Source organism: Lates calcarifer, linkage group LG4, assembly GCF_001640805.2.
Source record: "Lates calcarifer isolate ASB-BC8 linkage group LG4, TLL_Latcal_v3, whole genome shotgun sequence".
Classification (NCBI taxonomy): domain Eukaryota; kingdom Metazoa; phylum Chordata; class Actinopteri; family Centropomidae; genus Lates; species Lates calcarifer.
The window spans coordinates 23,281,593-23,294,541 of record NC_066836.1 but is presented as its reverse complement, the minus strand read 5'-3'; the positions used below and the strand labels follow the sequence as shown (position 1 = coordinate 23,294,541).

At 38.2% G+C, this 12,949-nt stretch overlaps 1 protein-coding gene across 1 annotated transcript in view; it reads left to right on the top strand.

The window, feature by feature from the left end:
* Positions 1–12,949, top strand: part of LOC108896679 (cadherin-12-like) — a 76,571-nt gene that overhangs the window by 23,737 nt on the left and 39,885 nt on the right. The window contains 2 exon segments of the mRNA XM_018695906.2: positions 7,418–7,542; positions 9,389–9,558. Of these exon segments, the coding sequence (XP_018551422.1) occupies positions 7,418–7,542; positions 9,389–9,558 (295 nt within the window).

The window sequence follows — 12,949 nt, the reverse complement described above, 5'->3', positions numbered from 1 at the left end:
CAGATCTGGAGACTGCAGAGGTCACTGAAGTTCACTGAACTCACTGTCATGTTGATGAAACCAGTTTGAGACTTTAGCTTTGTGACATGGAGCATTATCCTGCTGGAAGTATCCATTAGAAGATGGTGAACTGTGGCCATGAAGAGATGAACATGGTCAGCAACAATACTCAGACAGACTGTAACATTCAGACCATGACTGATTGGTGTGGTCGTCAGCTGTTGTAGTCCATCCACCTCAAGGTTGGACATGTTGCTCATTCTGATGTTTCTCTGTTCACCATAGTTGTAAGGAGTGGTTATCTGAGATACTGCAGCCTTTCTGTCAGCTCCAACCAGTCTGACCATGACCTCTGACCTCTCTCATCAGCAAGGTGTATCTGTAAAAACTCTGTCTCTGTTTCAGAGACACTCACACCAGCACCAATCACGTCACAGTCTAAGTCACTGAGATCACATTTTCCCCCATTCTGATGTTTGAGGTGAACATCAACTGAAGCTCCTGACCTGGATCTGCAGGATTTTGTGCACTGCACTGCTGCCACACAATTGCCTGATAGGATAATTTAATGAGTAAGCAGGTACCTGTGTTCATAACAAAGCGCTGAGTTTTTCATTTTGAAAGTAAAGAACTATTTTGAATGAGTGGGCAGGCAGGTGACGTCTAGCAGGACAGAGTGAGAAGAGTGAAGAGAGGTGAAGAACTGTGAAGAATAAAATGTAGAACTCTCAGAACTGTTCTTCCACTGCATAAACACCTGTACAGGGAGGGTTACTTCACTTTAGGCAGAACAGATTCACTCTACTGTGACAGGAAACACACTGTGAAAACTCATATGCCACGCTCATACTGACACTCAGCTGAATACATATCCTGGGCTTAGGTTGAGGTGGAAGCTCCCTGGATTTTTCTTCTTTTCTGGTCATCTGTGACAAAAGTGCAAGTCTAGCAGGAGTGTGTATGTGTGTGTGTGTGTGTGTGTGTGTGTGTGCGTAAAAGTGTATAAACTGTGGTCATTTGCTTGTGTGTAGATCCCTTATCCTTTCAAGTCACTGTTGGTGACAAGATTAAACTTCCTCTTAGAAAGGTTTAAAGTAAATGTGTGTACATATGTGTGTGTCTGTTTATGTGTGTGGATTTTCATCACTGGTCATCACCAATGAATAAGACCATTCAGGCTGTTGTTATCAGGTTGTAATTATATGAAGCAGTCAGGAGTAGTAGGAATGTGATCTGATCTCAGTCTGATTAAAGTACAAGTACTCTGCAAGCAAAATGGCTCCTGCAGCCAAAGGTGCTTTGCATGCTGGGATGTGGATGAGGGAAACTATCAGGAATGTCTTGAAGGAATTTCTTTTGATTTGATACAAATATCCACTTGGATTTTGGAGGTAATAAAACAAGAATTCATATGCTGATTATGATTTTAAAAAATACACCTAAAATTATTAGATTATTAAATTACAGTACTTGCTATGCTTAGTTTTTGCTTGTCAGGGGTCACACATGTTGAAGAATGTACCATGGGTGTCTGAAACGGATGATCTTTAACTCTTTGATTATCAAAAAGGTATGCACACTAATTCTTTTCTGATCTTTTTATAATCTGTCCTTTACCTTGTATTTCAAATGATGTTTACTGGACAGTCTATGTAAACATACAGCAGGAATAACATAAATACACTGGAACATAACAACAAAAGTGAAAAGTCACGTCATGGCTCAGTTCACTCTCTTCATCTTGAATATTCCCTTTATAACACTGCAGAGCTGACTGATTTGCTGCAGTCAGTTAGAACTCATGTTTATCTGCCAGCTGCATGTGTGTGCATCTCTTGTGGCCTTTTGGGTTGGAGATATATCTCCTCATTGCCCTTATTACATATGTCTGCCTGACCTTTGCAGTGACACCTCCATCTGTCACTGTGCGGCATGACTGCTAAAGAAAATGACCACTATGGAGCATATTGTGAGGTTATCCACATTCATCAGAAGTAAGCATGACTCTTACTCTTAAAGTCAACTTTGCAGTATTTGGGTTCAGAACCAACAACAGCAGCATATGAAGGAGAGCAACAAGCTCAGCTCAGTGAAAGACTTTGGAATTTCAGAACTTGTCTCTGAAATCACACAAGCAGGAAGTGGACAGTCAGTTTAACTGATGTTTGTTGTGAAAGGAAATTAGGATGATGACAGCAAAGAGCAGTTGTTGGCCAAAAAATAAATAAAAGAGCTAAAAGTTGATCTCCCTAAAGATGAGGGCAACTGCAGTGTGTGCTAATAATTCTCTGTGGGTTTGTCTTTATGAAAGACGCCTCTCATATAAAAAAAACTCATTTCATGCGTTAACAAGCACAACGTTATATTAATTTTAATGTCTTACTTCTCCCTTTCTATTAGAAATGATAAATGTCTTCTATGAACTTATCAGTGTTTCTTTAAAGAGGCAGTAGACTGACGGTGTAGTTGATAATCTTATAAGACAGATTTAAAAAGAAACAGAATCAAGCAGAAGAGATATGCCGACTTTAAAGTGTGGGTCAACCTAAAAAATAACCCTGAAATCTACATGTCGCATAGTGCAGTCTGATCATTCATCACACCTGTCCCCACCCACATCTTTTATTAATGTTTTAATTCAAACTTTGTGTGTAAATGTGTTGTATCTATCTTCATGTGTGAAAATGGTTGGAGTAGCTCCTCTTTAGTCTTTGACTAAACTAGATTCTTTATTTAATTCCCTGTTTCATATTTCATAGCTTCATCACTGCATAGCTTTCTCTCTTTTCAAGTCAAAGGGAGTGCTGCTCACTGCTACAACATATAGTTACTGTGAACATTGATTCAAATGGATTATTACTAAAACAATCAAAATGCAGTTTTTTCGTGCACACATTTGTTAATATACAATTCTTGACAATTTATAATTTCTCTACAGATAATTTCTACATATTCTAATTCAGTTTACCAATGGGAGTTCACAAACTTGGATTTGCTTCATGGACATGGTCCGCTGGCAACAGAGAAAACTTGTGAAAACGTGAGACAGATGCCTTTTAGTTTATGTGTATTAATATAGAACAGGGATACAAATAGATCAGGGTTAGATACACACTCAGTGCAGTAGGCAGTATAATATGTGCCCTGTAGAAATGGTTTTCTATTTTTTTTAGTGACAGATGGACATATGAGCTGAATCATAAACGAGGTGAAAACACACCAAGTACAGTGGGCTCATTTATTAAACATATCAAGTTAAGTAAAGATATCAAATCTGATTATGGTTATCAGTATAAAATAAAAGCTGTTGCATGTGTGCAGGTGCCTGTGGTATGTGTGTGTGTTCAAACAAAGACAACCAAAAATCTTAGAAGTTATGAGCCTTTCTATTAACTCTCTTAATTTATATGTTCCTCCAAAAGCAGCAGTAAAGAGCTAGTGCCTGCAAATGACAATGAGAGTTTTGTAAAGTGCTCATTACCCCTTATGTTATTTGTTTCTGTACAAAAGAAAACTTTTAAACATGATTTAAACTTCAAATCAAGCAGTGGCATTTCCTCCAACTTATAGTTTAGAAAAAAGAGAATAATAAGGAAACTGAAAACACATCTGCAAAGTGGCATAGAAGATATTAGAGAAGAGGAAGAGGAGGAAGAAACAGAAACTTGGATAACTGTTGCACAAATCACCAGTGAAATTGAATGTGTGTGTGTGTGTGTGTGTGTGTGTGTGTGTGTGTGTTTCTAAGATTTGATGATCATCTTCACCTGAAGATGTTTTAGGGAATGTAATTGTAAGTGAAAACTGCTGCCTCCTCATTCACCTGAATGAGGCCAGTCAATACAGACAACACAAAGTATATAAATAAATAAATAAAAAGAAACCTGGCTCAACTTTTGCTGCAGTGCAACATATTATTTGACAAGATGCTCTGCTGGCCAGTGAAATACATAGTGTTTTAGTGTTTTAATACAGAGTGTTTTGACATCAGACAAGCTTTCAAATTCTCTGATCTGTAACTCAAACTGGACTTTGTGGATTCTATTTCACTAGGACTTTGTTAAGTAGTCTGACTGGAGTTTAGTGACCAGGTAACATCACCCTTTCAGTCAGTAAGTCTGCAGCTGAAGTTAGAGCAGCACAGAGGTTTCTGCCAAGACCTCTGTAGAACCCAGCCCTGCTCTGGAAATACACAAGTTCCTTATGCAGAACAAATGTCAAGCGACCTGACGACAGTAAAAAACATTTTCTACATGACTAACTGTGTTCTCAAATACCACTGCTCTGCATCCCAGATGTATGCTTTCCCATTTCAAATATATATTAAACAATTAATATTTCAGAGGTTATGAGCTAATGTTAGACTGTGTCACTTTGATTTCACAGCAGTTCCTCTGCACTGACCTCATACAGAGGACTGTGTAACGTTCAGCTCCTTATAATGTGTGTCAGTCCTGCAGTCAGTCTTCCTCTGTTCCTTATTAACTTTCACATCAGCATGTCAGCCCCACTGGATCATCATTGAATTACATCAGTATTCAGGTCAGTTCACATTAGTATCTGGATCCTACTGGCTGTTGGTCAGTTAGTTGTTAACTTTCCCATCAGTGTTAGGACCCCCTCTCAGAGAAATATAATGAATTCACTGTTGGGGATCTTCTCACTTTGAAATTTCACATTAATAAGATTACTGTTTCTGGTGAAGTTTCTTTTGTGGACGTAAAGACTTACTGAGTATAGTTAATTAGTATTTTTTTAAATGATCAATATGATTAATGTTAGAAATTGTGTTGTTTAGTCTACATATTGTGTTGCATAATCTAGAAATGGTATTGTTCAGTGGAGATAGTATTTAGGAGCTGGGTAAAACGTAAATAAAAAATCATGAACTCTATAATCATCTATGGTATAAAGATACAAACCTGCTTGTTGAAAACCTCTCAGATCATGACACTGTCATTGACGTTCAATGTTCCCCCAACACTGAGAGACATTTCTCTTTACAAACCTCTTCACCTCAGTGAGACAGCTCAAGTTTTCAGAAAGTTGTTGTCTCTACTTTAGGAGCAGTTAATGAGGTTAGGTGCTGAAGGGATATGAAGCACTTACAAGGACCGGATGCTGCTTTGGACAAAAGCATATACCAAACTAATGTAATGTGATAGTAATTGAATGTAAAAATAATAATAACAAACAGAACAACTACAATTTCAAGGAAGACTTGAATGCATGCCATAATTAATACTAGACTTCTTGTATTTTTCTTTTCATTCCATCAACAGAATGATTTCATAGGGCCTGAAACCAGTGTTAATAATTACCAGCAGGACAGCATTCACATTGATTAAACATTAGCTGGTTTGCATACTGGGGAATGATGTCTGCCAGAAACATTCATTAATAAATCATATAAGTGGAGTGCTGTCCTGCTGATGATTTCTGAGGATTCAGCTCTCAGCCAGATGGAGTGGAGAGACCTCAGTGATTTAATATCATTTCTGGTGTATAATGCTATTAATACCTTGTATTGAGGAGCTCAGGCCTCTAAGACAGATCATGTCTTTATTATACTGCAGACTGTGTCATCAGCCAACTGTAGAGTTTGTAGGACCTCTCAGATTGGTGCATCCTGCGTTCATCTATATCCATTTGTTAATCTAACCACTCCTTAACACTACAGTACCTGCTGAATAGTGTGTGTCAGCCAACACCATACCTAGAGACTTAGACTTAGACAATAAAGTCTAGTCTAAGTCTATGTATCTAGGTATGGTGTTGGGGGACCAGACATTCACTCCCACAACAGGCTTAAGTCTGCCAGTTAGGACGAGCTCTACTCACGCTGTGAAAACAGTTATATAATGTCTTCAGAGAGAAGAAACTTGATAGTGATTCACTGTCATCAGGGTTATTTCAGCTTGGGCTTTCTACACATTTTAACAGAAAGTCTAAAGAGAGAATCTGCATTATGATGTGAAAGGTCTATTTTTTTTTTTTTTTTTTCAAATTTTCCATACTAGGGACTAAAAATCATGATAACAATGTGTGTTTTCCACCATAATACCAGTGCCTGTAAAATACTTATTGGCTCTTATTGGTGCTAAAATGTAGGTACAGTGTTACTCAGTATTTCTGAAAATACAGGGTAGATACTGGGAGCCCCACCCACCTCAAAACCAGTGACAAAAGCAAGAACAATACCACAAACAACAATGTCCAACAAGTCCTCCAACCTGAATTGACTTTACACAACTGTGTGACTACACAATCTCACAATCAACCATATATGTGTGTGTGTGTGCACATGCGAAGATGAGCAGATGAATTTGCATGTGAAACCAGAGACAAAAGAAAAATATATATATGGTGAGCCTTACACGTTGTGGACTGTTTATGTTTATTCATGTGTGAGTCATATCTACAGCTGACTCACATTGTGTAGTAATAACGTTGTCTCTACCCTATGATATGACCCACAGGAGTGTCTCCTGAAATAGTGCCCGTGTAGTGGCAGGTGTACTGAACGTCTGAAACAACAAACCCTAAAACTGATGGAGGTTAGGTTTAGGAATAAGTGCTTCCCAAAGTCAGTCTTTATATTACATCACCTGACTCTGGTTGCCTATAGTAGGACAATCTTGAAAATGTGCAATAAACAAAACTATTTTTTACTTTTGCAGAAAGAAGAAAGAAGCTGATCATGAAAATATATAAGCCATAATTAGGTCTATAAAAGAGCTTTACTTTGACCAGGTAATGAAAAACATAGTTCTCTGCCAAGGTAACAGTCTCAGTATGTAACTACACTACACTCACCGTTGATTAAGACACCAATGATAGCGAAAGAGGTCTTCTCCTCTGAGTCAATAACATTTATTTCAAATGATGAGTTTGAAAATGAGTTTTATTACATTATTATTGACAACTGAATTTACCCCACCCCCCACCCCCCTCTCTCTGTCTAAACCGGTCGAGGCAGATGTCCACCCACCCTGAGTCTGGTTCTGTTCGAGGTTTCTGCCTCTTAAAAGGAAGTTTTTCCTTGCCACTGTCGCCTAGTGCTGCTCATGGTGGGATTTGTTGGGGATAAAGAGTAGACCTGCTCTATATGTACAATGCCTCGAGATAACTTTTGTTGTGAATTGGCGCTTATATGAATAAAAGTTGACTTGACTTTATTTTTTGTAATTTATAAAACTGTATTTTTTTCACATATCATGTATCCAGCATCAACATAATGTGTAAACTGAATGTGTGTGCTTTTTACCGAAGTCTTTTATCGAACAACACAGGTTCTGTTTTACATGTTCATTTGCACATTATTATCAGTGACACTGACCCTGTTATTAAATTATGTTTTATTGTGACTGATTGCTGCTACAGTTGGAGTCTTATCTGTATTTTCCTCCTCCTGCAGCTCCACACAGACATGGACCATGGAGACAATGCAGTGAAGTACACTCTGTCAGGAGAAGGAGCTGGGTCCATCTTCACCATTGATCAAATTACAGGAGATATACATGCACTGGTGGGGCTTGACAGGTCAGTATTCATCAGTGATAATAACAATACAGCAATACTGTGGCCAGACAGAGCTGACTTGCAATTTTCAAATACCCAAAACAGAAATACTGAAACTTTCTGCATGGCCACTCAAAGAGCTGAACTGCATGTTCATGTATTGGGAGCTTGTTTCTCTCATCTTTGTCTACCTCGAGCCATAAACTCATCAGTCACCCCTCATGCAGAGTGTGTAACAGCACATGCTGCTGCTAGTCTTTGAATGGGTTATTAGCAATTCTGTGTGAATTATTGTGAATTATTCCACTAGCAATGACTGCTTGTGAAGACAATGACAAATGGTATTCACTTTTCAAGTGCTCTTAGTTAAAGCCCTGATAGTCTGCTAGTACTATAAAATTTTGATGAGATTTGAAATTATAAATATGTATTCTGAATCATATTTCACTCTCACAACATTACACAAAGCAACACCTCATGGCTTCTAACACATCTTTATCTAAAATGAACACAGTGATTATAGTCTGACCAATTCAGGCCTTCACCACACACCATTACATCTGTAAGAAGACTGAGAAATTGTACAACACAATTTTTGTTTGCTGTATGTAAATAAGACTAAATAAGTCTCCACTTCTGTGAGGTCTTATACTTTACATGCAGTGTACTAATATGCAAAATAACACAAACAGTTATTATCCCATATTTGCTCACTTTCTCTGTGACTCAGCTCAGTGGTGGGAATTACAGCTCTTTGAGAGGAGCTGGATCTGGTTCTGTTCCTTTAACTGTCAATCATTTTTCTTTCTTTTTTGGTGCAGCTCTACCAGAGTTACACTGCTGGTGTAAGTGTTAGAGTTTCCCTATTGGCCATCACTCTTTAAAAATGGATCAGTGCAAACATTTTGAATTTTTTTCTATAGATCAATCTGTATTCAGATGATCTGACTCTGTGACTCTGCGCACACTTGCACTTTTAAAAGAATGGCTCTCATCAAATACAACTTGGTACAAGATTATTATTAATATTATTGTTATTAATTCAGAACAATAATGTGCACATGCTGCATGTTCTATAGCTAACCTTGGCTAGATTGCAAACTAAGGTTACTTAGTCAACTAGTATAATGATGAACATTAGCTAGTTATGCAGGTTAATGGCATATTATTTGATGTAATTCCCCCCAGCTTCTTTGTTTTATTCTATAGAAATGCATGCAGGTCAGTGTGATAAAAGAGCTTTCAATTTCAACACTTCCCAGGAAGAACAGAGCATTGTTTCAGTGAGGTGTACAGGTGTCAATTTCAGGCATGTCTGTATGTGTCACAAGTACACTGTGTTTAAGATGAACAAAAAATTCAACACTACTACTCATCAACTTCTCATCAAGTAATCAAAAATGTTTTTGTTTGCTTTTATGCTTCACTGCATTACCATTGGGTGTACTCCTTTATAGGATATACAGTTATATATCTTAAAGATTAACACTACAAAACAGTGAACACACTAAAGAGGACTTTATGGTTAATAGTAGAGGAAGGAGGTGGTGAGTTAGCATGACAATATGAACATGTAATTAATCCCCCAGTGTCCTACTATCTAATCTTGTCACCTTTGACCCCAATCCACTGAATAACCATACATACACTTATGTCAAGTGTGTGCTCATGTGAGTGTGGTATGTGCATATTGTTTGTTAGGTCTTCCAGAAAACTAAGAAAGTGTCTTTTATGATTTGTGTGGGCATTACAGTGTGGGCATTAACACAAGCTGACATCAAAACCATGTGGACACCTAAATATCACGCAATAGATGCCTGACTACATCATGGGAATACTAACATCAGTGTGTGTATCATATTTTCAGAGAGGAAAAGTCCTACTACACACTGAAAGCCCAGGCTATTGACATCAACACTGGCCTCCCTCTGGAGCCAGAGTCTGAGTTCATCATCAAAGTGCAGGACATCAACGACAATGAGCCACGATTCCCAGATGGACCATACAGCAGCAGTGTCCCTGAGATGTCCCCAACAGGTAAGACTGCCAGAGTCTGAGATGAGATGATGACAGGAGTCTTACTAAGCTTACATAAAGCCTTCCTTTACTGTATCATTATATTCTACAGAGAATAAATATTTAATGACCCACTTCAATTCCCAAAAAGCAGAACAGAAAACATGTTCCTGCTATAAGGTGTTAATATGTGAAGAAATCACTGCAAGGCATTGTGAGGCCAGGTCTGGAGGTGGTCTGGATATCATGTAGGTAACATCTGTATTTCATAGTCTTATAAGAAGTTGAGAGGTCATCTCTCTGCTTTTGCCACATCAAAAAGCGGCAGACAAATCCTTCATCTAGTAAAGCCCAAACAGCAGCATTCACTCCTTTGAACTGACCTTGACTCTGTTGACGACTCCACCAGTTCTTCATCTTGCATAATGAGATTTAATCACAATCCTAGCAGAATCAAGATGCTTTACAGTAACATAAATGCTCAATCATATGAGATTCAAAGTGTGATCAGATAACATGTCCACATACAGAACACAAGTTCAAACCAGTCAAAAATTAGTTCTATAATTTGTGGAAATTTGCTCAGTAGATTTTGATCATTTTTGTGAGATACGCAGGATGACCACAGCTCTACTAAGGTGCTGGAGGCATCAATGAATCCAAAATGAAAGAAAAGAAAAGAAATATCAGAAAGTCATAAAAAGAAGGATTTGTTCTCTCAAATATCACAGCAAATTTCATGTAGGTATAAAATTTGACCTGGGGATGAAGGTGGAAAAAATCAAGCATTGATTGTGCAGAAAATAATTCTTAGCAATATTTATTTGGTACCATGGTAGTGTTAGATAAAAGGTCAGAGACTCACCAAAAGCACTGGGATTTATCCTCATGGTACCATGATAACTATAAATTTAATGGAATCTGGTTGGTATTTGTTGAGGTATCCTGCAGGGACAACCCAAGCACAGACACACAGGCAGAACGGTGAAGTTACTTTAGTAGAAGTAGTGATGAAGACCAAGCTAACAGGTGGACAGGCAGGCAGGTAACAAGAACTAGCATCTGCAAAATGAAGTATTTTTTAAAGAAACACCTGTAACAGACTCAGCAAGTATTTAAAAGTAAGCTGGAGTTAATGGAGTCATGTAGACTATACTACATATCAACTGAAATTCATATACACAATGTTGTTCACTAAGCTGTTTTGTTCAGCTTGCATTTTAAGTTTCACTTTGCAGTCTGCTTGGACATAGTTAGTTGTAGTTGTGGCACACACATCCACAAGTGTGTGAGCACACACACACAACACACTAAGCCAGACTTAGCAGCCCATCTGTCTGCTAAATACCATTACTGAGAGGTAATTTAACAGTCAAGGTCTTTAGGCCTTAAGCTGTTAATGCTTCAGCTGAGGCCCAAAGTGCTCTGACAGAACACAAGCTTGACCCCTGTATGTCTCTGTTACACTGAAATAAACCAACAAACTGTATAGTGGATTAGTTATGGTAGCAAACAAGCAGCCATATGATAAGAACATAATCCCATCTATGAGAAGTTGACTGCTAAGAATAGATGCAGACAGGTTAAAAGAATGTGGTTGAACTGTTTTCTGTGGTGCTGCTGACTCTTCATAGAGTTTCTGATATACGTTGAACATGTGTCTCATACTGCACACGTTCATTTGTTTTGTCAGGGCAATGCAGTGCAATGTTGTGTTGTGTCTTGATTTATATTGAATCAATTTAACATATAAAAAGACAACCTATATACACAGAGGCGATAACTGACTGACAAAAATCAACAGTAAATAGAGGCTGTGTAATAATAACAGGAAAAAAACTCCTTGGCATGCTTTTCATCTGGGATGAGTGTGTGATACCCATATCTCCACACACATTTCTGCTTTTAATCAAACCTTGCTGTGATCTTCTCCTCATACATGCATCAACTGAACCCTTTCTCCCCATTGCTCATTGTCTCTTGACAAGAATGGGTTGCTGAGCATAAATCTCTGTTCAGGTGCCTCTTGGCTTTCTCCAACAGAACATGAAGGTCACAATATTTAACTGCCACTCACTTTCACTTGGATGAGAAAAATATAGGCTATATAAGAAAAAACAGAGGGCACCTCTATAATTTTAAATGACAGTCAATGACAGTTTAAGCTTTGACTTTTCAATTACAATTATTTGCATGTGTGAAACATGCTATTTACAGCTGCCATGCATTTGGACAATGACTAATGAGTCATTATCTATGATCATTGTAATTATTTTCTAAAGTTAGAGTCAAGACCAAGTGTTGACAGCATTTTCAGCCAGTTTCAAAGAAATTAACAGTTCACAGTCATGCTAGCAGCTTTGTGAGGCTATACTTAGCCACAGTGGTACTTTTAACTAAATAGTATATTAACATATAATGTAATGTTCACACTGTTAAACCTTTGCGTAATACTAAACACACAGTACAGCTGGGGCTGATGGGAGTATCATTAGTTTTAGCAGGTATTTGATCATAAACTAAAGATGGCAATTCATCTGATAGTTTTCGAGACATTTCACTGCTGATGAAAAGTCAAAGAGGGATTCAGACACACATTTGTTTTTTCATGTAAACGAGATATTTATCTTATCATCTTGAAAAAAAAAAAAACTACTAAGATAACAAACAAGATAGTTAACTAACAAGTCCTCCAACCAGAGGACAACAGGGGATGTTTAGGCACATATACCAGATGTATATGTAGCACCTGAGTGTTATTAGTTTTATTCATTTAAGATGTCACTTAAGAATATACAGGCATTTTTAGTTGCTGTCAGAGTGAGTGTAATTACACCCGCCAGTAGGGGGCAGAGAAAAACAATCTGTGGTGAATTGCTGCCAGCCTAGAAGAAGGAGGATAAATTTTCTTTTTTTTTCTTGAAATTGTGAGACAGCGCCCAGAGAGTGTGTGTGTGTGTGTGTGTGTGTGTGTGTGTGTGTGTGTGCCCGACCCAGTTTCGACAGTTTGCTATATGTTGCCATTAGTTCCTGCTGGAGAAGAATAAAAGTGAACGTTTTCTCTACACCAATACCGTCGCAGCCTGAGTGGTGTAACAATTTGGAGGTTCCACCGAGATAACGACGAATGTTACTTCACAGCAGAGGACTTTTTCAACTCCGGGAAAAAACAGTAACGTCGGACAGGTGTGAGAGTAGCGCCAACTGCGTGAGCTAACGTTAGCTACAGTTGAAGTTTAGCTAGTACGACATCGTCTCGCTTTGTTGTTTTTCCAAGTGTCGACGATTCAGCAACGTTATAAGCAAAATGTCGGAGCACCGAGAAGAGTTCCTTTTGGAAATAAAGGCTGAACTGTTTGGACTGACTGTGAAAGAGCTGCACCGAGTGTGTGAGTACTGTAAAATTGCGGGA